Genomic DNA, 16,300 nt, shown 5'->3' with positions numbered 1-16,300 from the left:
ATGAACAGAACCCTTTACCATTTTTTTTTTTTTTTAATGGAACGTGCTCTAAATCTGAACAGGCAACATAAATAATCTATGACTTAAACGTCATTTATAGTAAATATGATCTGTAGTCTGTGATAGTAGCTGTCATAGTGACATTTTAAGGTTTATGTCGTTTGTATGTTTTTAATTTAACAATGTGCTTTATAAGAACTCGGATTACAAATTAGAATATTTAAATAACAAAAAATGGCTTCTTTCGAAGAAGCTGCCAGATTTGCTAATGTCGCTGTGGAGTTAGATAGAAGTGGAAATGTAGCAGAAGCTATTAAGAATTACCACAATGCTGCAAATTTACTAGATAGTGCCATAGCTCGATCAAATGATTCACCGGATTCCATTAAAGTGAAATCTCAGGAATATCGCACACGAGCCGCTCAGTTAGGTAAGATTATATATTCATTTAAAATTAAACTCCTTTGCATATTCATGAACTTATTTAGGCTAATACTGATAATAATTGTATTGTAAGAATTCAGTTGTGTACACATTTTTTTTCTAGATAATATTGTTTAATTTACGATTTTAGGAATGGAAAAACAAGACGAGGTAGAAAGGAAACTTCACCGGTGTTATTTTCTGTTTGAACAAGCTTTAGACGCAGATGATGAAGAATTGGTTGATACAGCTACTGAACTTTACACCCAAGCTGTAGAACTAGGAATTACCATAGTTAGTATTGTATAAATGACATGTTTTTTATTTTTAAAATATTTTTTAATCTGTTGCAAACTGGATTGCGTTAGTAGTGTCACGGACTCACGGATCAAACTACAATTATCTATAATAACAATATTTATTTACGCTTGTGCAAATACATTTTTATTTATTATTAACCACAACATATCAGTTTGTTTATACAGACATTGCCTTTATCAGAACCAATAGGTCTGTGTACAAATATTCTACTGAATTACATGGCTTCGCCTGTTTGATTTATTCTCATAGCAATATCAGACTAATTGTAAACAGCTGAAATTGTATTAATTTTTTTTATTTAAGTATTTTTTTTTTAACCTCTGTGCTTATATCACCAACCGTAGGGCCATAAAATTCCAGTCAAATATGAATGGCCCCATGGTTAGGACGCGGTATTAATTTCACTTATATTTTCTAATTATGTTAAGTTTTGAGCTGTCACTAGCACCTATGAATGATATATGAGTGACCTACATAGAAAAATCATTAATACTAAGAATTAAGTTTTTCTGTTTTACAACTTCCACAGTGTAAAATAGAATGAGTAAATTTTTTATTTTAGAGGTTTAAATGCCAAACAATCGCATTTAATAGCCCCGCTACACTATGCTCCTTGTGCTGCTCATGCTCATGCTCCTCGCGCTGCCGCTCTCTCGCCCGATGTTGCCCTCTCCACACACTGCTCTACTCGCACAATTGATTGCGACGTTCCGCACTTGTCATTTGTCTTTCTATACAATGAACGATGAAACTGTGGCAGCGTGTGCGCTATGCATTTTTAGTACAGCTAATTGTATCAATGTATATAGAATATTTTTATGTTATTTTCATATTTTTTATTTTCTTTTTTAATTACTATAGTACCTTATAATCTTTTACAGGATATTTTCTTTTCTCTCTCTTATATTACACAAAAATATTATAACCGTCTATTTATTATAGGAGCAAAAATTCATAAACATTTCTTGTACGAACAGACCATGCCTTTGTGGGATTTTTTGTTTACTATTTTTACTGTTAATATATATTTCATTGCTATGTAATTATCCTTTATTTTTTTTTATACTTTGTTTCACCTCTTATGTATTTTGTAAATAAAACAACCAAAAAAAAAAAATTATAAAAAGTTATAAAAAGAAATATACGTAATTCAAAAATGACGCGTGCGTCTTGTGCGAGCACTCGATGCGTACTGCGACCGCGCGATTATGTGGCCACCAACTCGCGCTCATATTGCCGGTCCTTTGACTCGCGCTCAAAAACTGACAAAATAGGGAGCGGGTAGGTACGACGAGGAGCACGGCGTGCGGCATGACGAGTAATGTTGCCACACTACGTCTCTGCCTCCTTTCCTCGCTACTTCCCATTCCATTCGTCGAGTGTGTGGCAGGCCCATAACACAAGCTTTAAAGTGTAAACGGGAAGTAAGTTTAAACTAAAACATTAACGCATAAAAAAAAAACATTAAATAAACTAAGCAAAGGGAAATTTCCATACTCCTATATCTCTAAACAACCGTATTTCATTTTTGACAGACTATTATGTGCTTTTATGTTAATAATTTATGCTTTTGGTAATTTTTAAGCAATGTGAAGATCAAGAGAAGAAGAGTAAGTTAAACACAGTTTTGAAGGAAGCATTAGAGAGGGCAGAGCGCTTGAAAGGTCTACCACCTCATGTTCCCAAGGATAGCCCTCCTGATGACATTGTAACTGACCTGAAGAAACTATCCATTCTCCCTGGGTCTTCCACACATACACCCTCTGTCCCTGTCAGATCTACTGCGTGTAAGATGAAATAATTTACAATATGTAGTTTTAAATGCATATAGGATGTTTGACAGACAGTTTTCGGTGATCATTTTGCTATTGAATATTTGTTTTGGTTGAAAATGTTATTTTATAATTATTTTATATAATGTCTGCATCCGGGAAGATAAAGAATATATTTGTGTGTGAAATAGAATCACAATCTTGGATGAGTGTTTTTAAATCATGTCTAGTTTGAGGTTCGATTCCTGATAAACCTGATGTGAAATATGGTTAAAGAAGGTGGTTTCACACTGCAGAATTTAACTGTCTTTGGATTGGTACTTAGTGCGTAAGACTGATCACATTAGCTTCACGTAACAGATGATGGAAATACGCTGCATTTGCATACTTATTCACCATCGGTATAAGGGTATGATAATTGCTAAGAATTGCGTGTGGTCAAAATTTATACCCTTATGATTTCTAACGGTAGACAGATTATTTCTATGACTTTTTTATTAGCACAATGTATTCTTCTTTGCAGCCAAGACACTTCACAGGGGCCACAGCGCGCATCTTAAAGTGTCAGCCGGCCAAGCAATGTATACAGAAGAGGAAAAACTCGTGCTTACCAAGACGTCCCAAATCAATAATAACCAATTTGTGCCTTTTATGGAAATAGATTTGACTGAAAACTTTCGTTTTGCATTTACATTTACCGACAAGGATGGATTATTGAGTCTGTCTACTAAACAAAAACAGAATTTCAAGGATTGGGTCCGTCCGGATGAGATTTCGTCAGATCCGAAAATGATTGTTGGTTCTCACGTGGATTGTTTTAGCATTAAACAAACTGTAAGTTATCTTGTTATTTATATTTTTTTTTTTGTTTTGTGGTCTAGAAAAATTGGAATTGTTCCAAGAGGAAACTCATTTTCAATTCTGAATTAAGGTACATACAATAATTTATCAAAACATGTTTTATAAGCATAGATTAGGCACTCTAAAAAAACTCGATTCAACGAAATATTTGCAAAGTTGATCATTTTCTTTTTCTTTTTTTACTGACTTGTTAGAATATCTGGGTATTTATTAGTACTCCTCCCCTTACCAAGAGGTAGGTAGTGTACTTTTAATGTTTGATAACGATAAAGCGGATGGAGGCGGATCGTAACGACGTGCTTCCCTCCTGCCAATGTGACCACGACTGTTCTGCCAAGAGCAATCAACAAAGAAGAAGAAGAAATGATGTTTTGTTAACCGTTTTCTTTACTTATTAGTTGTATTAATATGTTAAAAATAAATTTAAGTTAAAAATAAATATATTGACAGACACTCTAACATAGATAGAGAATCTCATTGAGAAGGGAATCGCTCTGTAGCAGCAAATCAATATATATAAGCAATATGTGTAAGTAAATACATATAAATTTGCTTCCTTCCAATAAAGTTAGCTATTGATGAGATCTACGAGTAGAAGAGTCATGAGGATTGGTCCTATCTAATGGTTATTAATAAAAGCACTTTTTATTTTTGTTTTACAGGTAATATCCGATTGCTCCTTTGTTGCATCGCTCGCCGTAGCTTCATTGTATGAGAAAAGGTTTAACAAGCGCCTTATAACGTCAATCATTTTCCCAAAAAAACGAAGTGGTGAACCAGTTATAAATCCATTTGGCAAATATATGGTTAAACTACATCTCAATGGCGTTCCAAGAAAGGTATTATTAATGTTACTCTTAACTATGATTGTATTAGGAATTTCAACTGAGACTTAACTATGTAAATAATGTAAGCAATAGACACCACTACTAATATAATGTTTTTACTGTTGTGTGTTTTCTTGACCTTTTATTTATTAATTTAATTTTATATTTATTATTGTATTTTTTGTTTGTTTTTTACTCAGACTGTAAGAAATTGCTAGTGGCAATAAGTCTGCCGTTTAACCGTGTATACCTTTGCTTTATTCATTTGTATTTATCATATTGTATATGTTATGGTTTATAAAGATTTATTATTATTATTATTATAATGGTCAAGTAAAGTATGCAATTTTTTATCATGAAATGGTAGCAGAATAGAAAAGCAATAGGGACTTAAATAAGTTCTCGCTGTTTCCCAACAGATGGTGTTATCTTAGCCTTTTTACATCGGGCAATTAGACTTGAAATGACAGTATATGTTATTCTGCCGAAGTGTAAAAACATATTTTTTTAATAGTGTTAAACATGGCAAATTTCATGCGGAAAAAAAAATATTTGCGGGGAATTTTTTCATTACTTTTTTCAAAAAAATCTGCAGCTGAAGTACATAGAACTCTTGTGAAGACTTACAGTGACCGTGATCTGTTGGAACATCACCAAACATCATCATCATTATCATCATCATCTCTGCACCATGATCAGATGGGTGTAGAGATTATGAGCTCCTCAAACTCAACGAAATCGTCACGAGAGATCGTTATCGACTACAATTGATGCATTTGAGCCGAGCATTGAAAGAAAAATGGCCGCATTACAAGGAGAGACGCGACAAAATAATTTTACAGCATGACAACACTAGGCCCCATGTTGCAAGACCAGTCAAAACATACTTGGAAACGCTCAAATGGGAAGTCCTACCCTGCCCGCCGTATTCATCCGACATAGCTCCTTCCGATAACCACTTGTTCCGATCGATGACTCATGGCCGGACTGAAGTTCTATGAAAATGCCAAAAAATGGCTCGATTCGTGAATAACCTCAATGAGAGTCGTTCTTTCGAGATGGTATTCGTATGCTGCCAAAAAGATGGGAGAAAGTATACGCTAGCGATGGTCAATTCAAGGATATGTTCTTTACAATTTTCTTTAAATAAAGCATTAATTATCTCTGAAAAACAGCAAAAACTTACGAAAGTCCCCAATACATGTAAATTAAACTACAAAATGACAGATGAAATATTTTTTGACAAATGAACAATTTAAAATTGAACAACCATGAACAGATAAAGTTTAGTGACAAGATGTTTTTAATATTATTTTTTTTAAAATTATGAATGATATTTTTTCCAGATTATTATAGATGACTTGTTGCCCGTTAATAAATACAATCAATTGCTGTGTTCTTACTCCAACAATAAGCATGAATTTTGGGTTTCTCTTCTGGAGAAAGCTTACATGAAAGTTATGGGTGGCTATGACTTTCCAGGGTCAAACAGTGTAAGTGTCTACATGTCATTCATCACAAAACGTAATACATGTAAAGGGTACAAGATATAAAGGACGAATGTTAAAACATGAAGTTTTAAGAGATCATTTTTTAAGTTTTCAAACCTCTTTGACGTTAAAATAAACTCATAAATATAAAAGAACCTACTTAATGTAAGTAGCCTATACTGTTTTATATAATCTAAAATGGTTTACATTCGTATTGAATTATCGCTTTTTTTCCGGTATTTAACTGATATCCACCCTTTTTTATTAAACTGAAATGTAGATCATGTAACTGCCGTCAGATGCCATTATTAGTTTAAAATGTCTAAAGATTGACATCTATCCTTTATATCCTGTACTCTTCATATTATGTTACTATTTTCTTAGATATATATTTCCAATTAATCATAAAAATACTAACAGGTATTGCAAAATTAAAGAACATTCCTTAAAAGTAAATATTTTTCAAAACTTGTATTAATAAGAGTTTGTATTCGAAACTTATGTTGAAATTGTAAAACACATATCGTCATTGCGGCTTGGAAACCGGCTATGTGCATTCATTTTACTAAATAGGTTTTTTACGCCGAAAAATGGCAAAAATTATTTTTATCCACAATTAAAATGATAACGTACCAATTTTCATAAACTTACTACAATTAAGTATTCACTAAAAAATAAATCAATGTTATACATATCAAGATATATAGATGGTTTTTGTTTCTCTCAATTATTTTTGTCATATATTAATATTTCTCTCGTGAAAAACATTTATATTTCCGAGGCGCAATGACGACATATTACTTTTCTTTCTGATTGAGTTATGTTAGTGTTTTTTCAAAAGTTCTACTAATAAATATCACTAGCAGGTAAGTACATGCTAGTATATTCGTCTCGTTCTCAATGAATCTGCCCTCTTGTGAATACCCAGTATCGAGGATTTTTTTTATTCTCTAAAATGTTCTCCATCCCTGTTGTAATTTGTTTACCTTTTACGAGTTGACGAATTTCATTCTACAAAATGATTTCGTTCAAAAATAGAATAAGTTTATATGTAAATGTAAACATAATTGATATTTTTAGAATATCGATCTTCACGCGCTAACCGGTTGGATACCTGAAAGAAGCGCCATCAGAGAAGATGCTTCAGATTTCAACGCAAACGCTTTATTTGACACAATAAGAGTAAACTTGGAGCAAGGAACATTACTGGCCACTGTAGCAACGGGAGAACTTTCACCAGCGGATGAAGAGCGCACTGGTTTGGTGCCGACTCACGCATATGCAGTTCTGGATACAAGAGTCGTTAATGTGAGACTCTTATTATTGCATTCACTTTGAAACTTTATTCAAGAAGATTCAATTAATATAGCTCTCTAATATAAGTTGAGTGTGTAATATTGGGGACTTTAGATCCCATTAGTTTTTTCATATATTTATCGGAATTTTCCAAACACATTTACACATCACAATAAGTACAAAAATTCATTACATTATTCTCTTAATTAATGAGTATTGCATCGAGTTGTGATTTATAATGTTATTATACCTTGATAAACAAGCTTGTGTAGCTTTGAAACCGGACAGTAGAAAAAAAAGTGGTGGAAAACAAAGATGTTTTATATTTATTTTATTATAATATTACTTATTATATAAATAAAAGACGAGTGATACTTTAATCCACAAATTTGGAATATCCAGTGACCGGTTTCATCGCTTTCGCGACATCTTCAAGACTGGTATCTTTATTAAGGAGTTCAATGCATTTATACAAAACAGAGGTAGGGATAGAGAATTCAAAATTATATGAAAGTAAATTAAATAAAGTTATTTTTATCTTAAAGATCACTATCAAAAAATTTTCAGGTTAACTAATGAGTTGATATAATGTTATTTTAATGAGTTTAAGTATTTTATTTTTAGTGTCCTATTCTTCGTGAGTGTGATTTTTGTCAATTGTGATTTCTGAAAAACAAAGGGTAAAAAGTCGTAAAAATATATTACAATGGGTATAGTAATGGAGAATGCATGTGTGTTATCTGTTCATTAAGTAATTCTACTTTATTTTATTTTTTAACCTATTAATTTCGAGAATTTCTATTTTGTCAAGTTTATGGCCTTTAGGTGCAATATGAATTATTTTTACATTATTTTTTAAATCAGAGGAATGATTATTTTCTAATTAATGATTGGCAAAATTTGAATTATCTTTATTATTAGACCATGATTGTATGTGCTCTTTTATGCGTGTTTTAAAGGCTCTACCCGTTTGGTCTACGTAGCATGTATTTTTACAGATATTACAATTAATTAGGTAAGTTCCTGATTTAAATTTATTTCAACAGAGAGGGAAAACACTTTTGCAAGCATTTGGACATACTCAAACATTGTTGTAAGTTCCTGAGTTGGAAAACTTATATTTTTTGTCTATAGTATTAACCAACAAATTACCTAAGGAATTATTATTGTAAAAGGCTGCGGTGCATTTATTTTTATTTATTATTTGTCCAATTTTATCACTAGTTTTTCCAATATACGAAAGTTTTGCCCAACGCTTTCGGTCTTTATTATTATTATTTGTTTTCAAACTTTGGGTTAATTTATTATTTACGAGACGCTTTTGTTTCTTTCTTTTTTTTATTTATATAATAAATTACAACGAACTTCCATCAAGAATTTTCACTTGCAAACTTAATTTTTTTTTATAATGTTACTGTTTACAAAATATTGAACTTTTTGATAAAAAACATAACTTAATTCTCTATTTTTTAAGTAACTTAATGTCAAACATCTACATAATAAAGCATTTTGCTGATACTTGCATATCATATTTCAAAATGGCTGGATCAAAAAAAAAATTGTAATACCTTTTTTGGAGGTTATCTGCTAGTTATTTGATATACAAGTTATATAAACACATTTTACAATCATTTAACATTTCTTTCATAGGCATCTAATTATTATTATTAATATTTATTCAGGGTGTGAAACTAATAAAGCTAAAGAATCCGTGGTCACATCTCAGATGGAGGGGAAATTACTCGGAATTAGATACTGTTCACTGGACTCCCTTCTTAAAGGAAACCCTTAACTTCAATCCCGATACAGCTGCTGTTTTTGACAACGGAGTTTTCTGGATAGACTATGAAAGTATCTTGCACTTCTTTGATGTATTTTATATCAACTGGAACTTAGAACTTTTCCAATACACATATTGTTTACATCAGTAAGTATAACAAATATTTTACAGAGCAGAATATGTTATAATTAATTTGGTTGGAGTTTTTAATCCTTGTAATGCTTAGCATGGCACACATACGCAAGGGAGCATATAATTTTATATATCTACAGTGAAGATTTTAGTATATATAGGGTAGATGGATTGTTGCATTTTTATTAAAATACTTTGTATCATTGTACTTTAACATAAATCAATAATTGGAAGTTGTATTCTAAGAGCTTGAATGAATTTAGTGCCTACCTCAAATGAAGTGTTTTTTTATCAGAGTGAATTCTTTATTTTCAAACGCACACTGGAAACACCTATTGCTTTATATTTTATGGGGATTTGAATCACAATTTTTATATGCCCTTTTATGACTGGAAAGAAAGAATTGTTTGATATTTTAAAAACTTTAAAAAATACAATGGGTGTCTGAAAACCTACTTGAATTTTGAATTTCAAATAATTTTCGTTGTGTCAAACATGGAACGCAGATATTTTGCAGTTGTCATCAGCAAAGTTTCAGGTTAAGTCATGCAGCGTTTTTCAGTCGAGCAACGCATAGAATTTGTCTAGAAATCTTTAGCCATGAGGTGCACTTCCACTTTGATTGGTACGTCAATAAAGAGAACTGTCGAATTTAGGAGACCGAAAACCCACGAGTCAGGACTGGCGGAATCATTGGCCAGTATTTTTTCGAAAATGCAACCGGCAATGCAGTTACCGTCAATGGTCTTTGTTATCGCGACACGTTAACTTACTTTTTGTAGCCCGCGTTGGATGAAATTGTTGTCGATGACATTTGATTTCAACAAGATGGTGCAACCTGCCATACTGCGGCAGAAATAATGCAGTTATTTGCAGAAGAAATTTCCAGAACGAGTTATCTCGCGGTAGGGAGAAGTTAACTGGCCACCAAGATCTTGTGATCCGACACTTCTGGACTTTTTTCTTTGAGGGTTTCTGAAGGGAAAGGTGTGTGCAAATAATTCACAGATAATTCCGGAGATCAAAACGGAAATTTGACAAGTTATTGACGAAATTCATCCACAATTATGTCAAAATGTGATCAAACATTATGTGAAAAGAGTGGACGTTTGCCAACTAAACCAAGGCGGGCATCTGTCGGATGTTGTGTTCCATGTCTTTACATTGAAAAGAAAACCCCCTCAAAATTCAAGCGAGTGTTGAGACACCTATGTATTGTTTTTTTTTGTTTCTTTTTCAATTAAGTTCCTTCATAATATTTTTGCTCCTAACTTTTATTATCTTTGTTGTTTTATTAGATATTAAAATTTTGTTATTCTTCTCCTGGTTTTCATTCTATAAAATTTAGAAAAATATTATTATAATAATAAAATATTTGTTATGATGGGCTATTTTAATGAAATTTTGTTTGTTTTAGATTATGGCATGCAACATCTGGTCCAATTCGAGATGGTTACAATATTGGAGATAATCCACAGTTCAGCCTAGATGTCCAAGGGCGCGGTGACATTTGGATTTTATTAACTAGGCACATTACAGACATTGACGATTTTAGAGAAAATAAAGAATACATTACAGTTCTAGTTTACAAAAATGAAGGCAGAAGAGTTTATTATCCTCGTTAGTATTTGAAAAAAATATTTGATAGAAACTTATGCTTTGTATATATTATGTCGAGATCCGTGCATTATGTAAGTCTGAGACAAGCATTATTGATAAAACCAAGTAAAGAGTGCCGAACTGGTTTGGACATGTAGAGCAAATTGACAGCAAAAGAACGATTACAAGGATTTACGATGCAAATGTTATTGGATGCAGTAAACGAAAAAGACATGGCATCACCAAATTCAACAAACTGTCATGATCATAGAAAAACGACGCATGTGTATTCATCAACTTTACATGAGTGGTTAATTTTTTTTGACAATTTGTCTCCCAACTTGATAAGTACAAAAGTATATCCTTTGATACTCAGGTTTTTTTATTTTTTTATTTCTTTTAATACATTTTTACAATTTAAAAAAAATTTTACTTGTTATATTTTTACTAAAACTAAAATCCCACCAAGCCACTTTCTGTAGCTTGTAATTATACCTACATTTTTACAATTTAAAAAAATTTTCACTTGTTATATTTTTACTAAAACTAAAATCCCACCAAGCCACTTTCTGTAGCTTGTTGGTGAAGATTATATTTATACTAACTTAATAATATTATTTACATATAAAAACAATGAATAACAGATAAAAATTAACAGCCGGAAAGATCAGAATAAACATGTTTATACAAATAATAATATATAAATTAATTTTTTAAATACAAGAAAATATATGAAAAATTAAAATATTTACACCTAAGCTACTATTCATTTATAAACTTTTGATCGAGTAGCCACTCTGTTATTTTGCTCTTGTTACAATGTGAGTTAAATTTAAGTTCTTTTGGTAATAAATTAAAAATTCTAGTTATATATTCTTAGTTATATATTTTGTTTTTTCAAAGTTGAAAAGATAGCCAATGTCGCAAAAATCAAGTTGAGATTAGTCAGCCTCGCGGTGTACTGGTTAGTGCTTTTACCTACCATGCCTGAGGTCCCGGGTTCCATTACCGCCAAGATTGATGTGAAATGTTAGTTTATTGGGTATTTTTTGACTGCGATATTTCATGGCACCTGAAGCATGCGACTGCTCATCTTGCCTTTGTGTATGTATATTACTAAAATCGCTCATACGCCGCAGAGTATCAATGCAGTGCTCTAAACACCCATTATATGCGAAAAAGGAAATAATGAAGATGATTTATTAGATTCTGAGTTGAGTTACAAATTAATTTGGTTGAAAACTAAACATTTTGGATAAAGATGATAAATTGATTTTTGCTAGCCTAAAGGCGCTGCATATTTGTTAGGAAAAGAGATGACAGCTACCTTATATTCTTTTCTTGTCCTTTAGGTAACCAAATGTAGAACTTTTAAGATTTTTTTTTTTTTTTTTTAAAGGAATGAAACCACTGCACCATTTATTTCTTTAATATATAGGTACTACTTTATATATTTTATTTGACATTTTTTTTTTTATTGGACCAAAATAACATTACAAATAAAATAAAATATTTAAGGTCTTTAATTGGGACAACAATCAGGCCGAGAACCCTTAAGCAATGCTCCGATATTTTAAGGGCACAATACTCTCCAGTAGCAAGAGTATTTGCCTTTTAAACATAGTTTCACTGATGTTAAAGATGTCAATCTCTAATGTGATCATGTTCGACTACCTGACTGCTCCTCCTGTCGGCATGACCAGAGGCAGGTTGGTTCTGGAAGCCGGGAGGTAAAACAGTATTTGTTGACGCTGTTGAAGATATCCATCCAGAGTATAAAAATTCTTATTCTCCAAAATGGGGGAGTTCTCAATGAAAAAATGGGTCAGTGTGAACCCATTCATTCTTGCAAACTGTTATTACCCAAGAAATATTAACATGGATGATTAATTAACTAAAAAATAACAATCGCAATCTGAATAATTGTATCATTATTTTACAGATGACCCCCCACCATATATTGATGGAATAAGAATCAACAGTCCTCACTATTTGTGTAAAATAAAAGTTGGCGCCGAAAGCAGTACTCGCTATACCCTTGTTGTTTCACAATATGAGAAGATGAGAACTATTTACTACACCATCAGAGCGTATGGCACTTGCCCCTTCAAATTACGAAAACTGGCATCGTATCCTGTTTCCAAAAAGGTATTATCAATCTTATAGTGTAATTACTGATTAGAAAAAAAACAATCTCATCATCTCATTTTATACAATCATTCATATGTTCATAAGACCTAATGTATCCAAGTTTATACCCTCTGTGTCCGGGCGGATGTGGAATACAGTTATGTGTGTGAAATAGAACCAGAACTCTGGACAGGTGTTTCCGGCTCGATGGCCACTCTCGGGTAAAAATCCTGAAAAGGGAAATCGCTTGGAGATAAGTTCGCCTCGTAGTGAAGTGGTTGGCATCTTCGCCTACCATTCTTGAGGTCCTGGGTTCGATTCCTAACAGGCTGGATGTGAGATATTGATTTTAAAGGTTGTTTAAACTGCAATATTTCATTGTTCCTGGACTGGCACTTGATACGTAGGATTGATCACCTCACCTTCATATAATAGTCAAAAAGAATATTGAAGTCTAGGTGTAACATCTGTCATCGGCTGGGTTAAGCAATCAATTTACATATTTTTAATATTTTCTGCAATAACTTTGTGTATCATTTTAAATTAAATTTGGAGAAATAAAACTTATACTTTGTTTTTTGACACACTCACTTTATTTTTACCAACTAGTTTCGGTAACCAACTGTTACCTTCTTCAGTTATAAAAATACCCTGAAGAATGTAACAGTTGGTTACCGAAACTAGTTGGGAAAAATAAAATGAGTGTATCAAAAAACAAAGTATAAGTTTTATTTCTCCAAATTTAAATCAATTTACAGACTGTGTAATATTCACCATTCTGCTTGTAGGTAGTTGACTTCCGTGTTCACGGGCTAGCAATATGTTAGCTTGCTATAGAAAATGGAAGTATGGAGAAGTGTGTAAAGTGATTTAAAGGGAACTTAGCCCAGCCGATGACAGATCATAATGCAGTTGGAAAAAACCTACTCAAAATATATACAATAAAATAAATCCATGAATTCAAATGAATTGCCTGAATAAACCAAAATACTTTGTTGTACCTGCGCTCTTTTAGTACTGTTAAAAAATCCTATTAAAGATTTATGCTGTTGAAAATTATCATTTACACATGTAAATGATAATTTTCAACAGCATAAATCTTTAATAGGATTTTTATACATATTTACATACATATGTACTACACGTGGCATTGAATTTAACTTGAGATGGGGTAATCGCACACTCAAATATAATTGAAAAAGTGGTTTATTTTACTTCTTTTTCTTCCTCTTGGTCTAGATCGTATGACCTATTTGTGATGGTGTGCTGTCCTGGGATATAGAAGTCTAGCAGTCCTTCCATCTTTTCGGCTGCTTTCCTGGTAATTTCCCGGTGCCAGGGCTTTTTAGTCTTAGTAATTTTCGGAAGTCTCACAGACGCAATGGAGATCTCCATGGAAGACTCCATGCGATCCACATGGTCCCTCCGAAAGCGCCTTCCGCTTCTTTCCCACCTCACTATGTCTACAACACCACAGACAGACCTTATCATCTCATTTCTGATCCAATCTCTAAGGGTTCTTGCCTGCAATGAAGCGAAGGGTTCTCATTTCCGCCACTCTAAGAAGGCTTTTTGTCCTGTTTATTTACAATATAGTATTTTTTTAAAGTGCATTATAATATCATCAACTATAAATTTTAGGTGATTGGGGAATGGAAAGGCAGCACTGCGGGTGGGTGTGCAAATAATCCAGAATCCTACCAAAACAATCCACATTACTTGATAGCATTAGGAGACTGCTCTGCCGCTAATCACTTAGTGTTGGAACTGAAGGGACCCAAGGAGTATCAAGTTGGGATAAATGTTTCCGTACATTCACTAGAAGATCCGTCGGTGACAGCTCCATTTGTCACTAAATCATCGGGACCTTATAGGTAATCAAATACAATTTATACCATTTCTCGTCAACATGTTTGTAAATGTTGGGATGTTTTCAGATGTATCCAACATTTGACGATCGTCAAGCTGGGAGAAAATTTAATAAAATATTCATATATGAGGATATTAGAAGCAAACTTAGAAATCTCCATTGAAGGAGTAACTGAGATATTTGCGAAAAACTTTGTAAAAAGAATTGCGAGATTTCTAATTATGCTCCACCAACTCAATAGAGAATGCTAAGTTTACTGTGTGAAGTAGTATGATTAAAATCTGTTTTTGCAAGATTAAGAGACGGTTTTGAATTACAAGGTGTATCTATTGTAATAAAAAATAAGGAAATTAAAAAATACAAACACAATTCTAATTCTATTCTATTCTAATAATAAAATATTTCGGTAGTCAGATGGCAGAAGGGACCATCTGTAATTTTTAAAAATGTTCAGGAGAGTTGGAATAAGACTCAATTTCAAGATTTTAACCCACAAACTAAAACATTTTAGAGTTGCTTTACAATATTAAATTACCATTCTAAATGATGGTGTGTTTTTTTTCTCCATGTGTGTGTAATTACTGAAATATTAATTGAAACTTTTGAAAACAAAAAAAAACAACAAAAAAAAAGATGGTCCCTTCTGCCATCTGACTACCGATTTGAACCATTTAAGATTTTTTCAAAAGTAAATTTTATTATTGTTTATTGTATCCTTATTTTATTTGACAAAATGGTAACAAGGCTAATTCACTATTGGACCCGTTTACACACATTTGTTGCAACATGTTTTCATCACCTGAGCCAGAGCCTTCCGCATACCTCTTTATGCCTACTGAGTAATATGTACATGGGAGAGGTGTAGAAAAGTTAAAAAATGAATACATATTATTATTATTAATATTTAAAGCATTAACTTTGTGGTCAAACATTTGACTAAATGTTGTAAAATATTTGTATATAACCCACTAACCGACTTTTCTATGCCTACCGCTTTCGATTAATGTTACGCATTGTTATACTGATAATCAAAAAAACATTTTTTTTGCACTGTGTTATTCCAAAACCGTGTAAAATGTGAGTCCGATGATACATGCGTCACTAACCAGAATTGAGGTTTTCTATTTTATTATTTTTAATTAATGTTCCGAAACTATCAGTATTTTGGAGTTCACATTTACAAGCTCATAAATTCCTTTTTCACTTTGCAGATCTGGTTTTGTCATAATGGAGCTTCCAGATCTTCCATCGGGAAAATACAAAGTGATGGTTTCCACTTTTTACCCGGGACAAGAAGGAGCGTTCATTCTCAATGTTAAATCTACTGCAGATGTAAAAATATCTTTGATAAGCTGACTTACCATAATTACATAATATATTACTAGTACATGTTTATATAATATTAATTCCGCTTAAATTATTGCTGCATTCTGTTAAGTGTTCACATCACATGCAATAAAATATTTATTAACATTGTTTGAAATATATTTTATGAATTATTGAACGTTAAATTATTAAATCATTTATCAAACACTATTACATGTTTTTATTTAGCTTTACAACTTCGTTATTTTGTAAAACATTATTAATAATCACTGCAATAGCAAAATATCACATTTTTTAAAACAATTTAAAGTGAATAAGGGTCTATGAAATACCGTAGTGTAAAAAAAATATTTTTTTTTATACTTGTCAGTCATCATTATCATTCCCTTTCCGCACCTAATGGTGCATAGGATACAGAATTGGTACACCGATTGCAGCGTATCTTGATCATTTTTGTTACATGAAGGTAAGGT

The 16,300-nt window shown here is 32.2% G+C and overlaps 1 protein-coding gene across 1 annotated transcript; it reads left to right on the top strand.

Moving 5' to 3' along the window:
- The first annotated feature begins 78 nt into the window (after positions 1-78).
- LOC148274907 (calpain-7-like) lies at positions 79-16,037 on the top strand. The gene is made up of 12 exons (XM_088236425.1): positions 79-430; positions 575-717; positions 2,330-2,531; positions 3,040-3,350; positions 4,040-4,216; positions 5,551-5,697; positions 6,775-7,002; positions 8,673-8,917; positions 10,320-10,522; positions 12,444-12,649; positions 14,273-14,505; positions 15,713-16,037. The coding sequence occupies exons 1-12, from the start codon at positions 235-237 to the stop codon at positions 15,855-15,857; spliced, it is 2,436 nt and encodes an 811-aa protein (XP_088092551.1). The 5' UTR covers positions 79-234; the 3' UTR covers positions 15,858-16,037.
- Positions 16,038-16,300: the final 263 nt, after the last annotated feature.

This window comes from Micrasema longulum, unplaced genomic scaffold (genome assembly GCF_059751315.1).
Source record: "Micrasema longulum isolate JH-2025_06_02 unplaced genomic scaffold, ASM5975131v1 h1tg001557l, whole genome shotgun sequence".
NCBI classification, from domain to species: Eukaryota; Metazoa; Arthropoda; class Insecta; order Trichoptera; family Brachycentridae; genus Micrasema; species Micrasema longulum.
The sequence above is the reverse complement of the archived record's forward strand: the minus strand, read 5'-3'. Positions and strand labels throughout refer to the sequence as shown.

Coding starts and splice junctions, on each gene's coding strand:
- LOC148274907 (XM_088236425.1), top strand. CDS start 235: ATGGCTTCTTTCGAAGAAGCTGCCAGATTTGCTAATGTCGCTGTGGAG. Junction 718..2,329: donor TAGAACTAGGAATTACCATA/GTTAGTATTGTA, acceptor GTAATTTTTAAG/CAATGTGAAGATCAAGAGAA. Junction 8,918..10,319: donor TACACATATTGTTTACATCA/GTAAGTATAACA, acceptor TGTTTGTTTTAG/ATTATGGCATGCAACATCTG.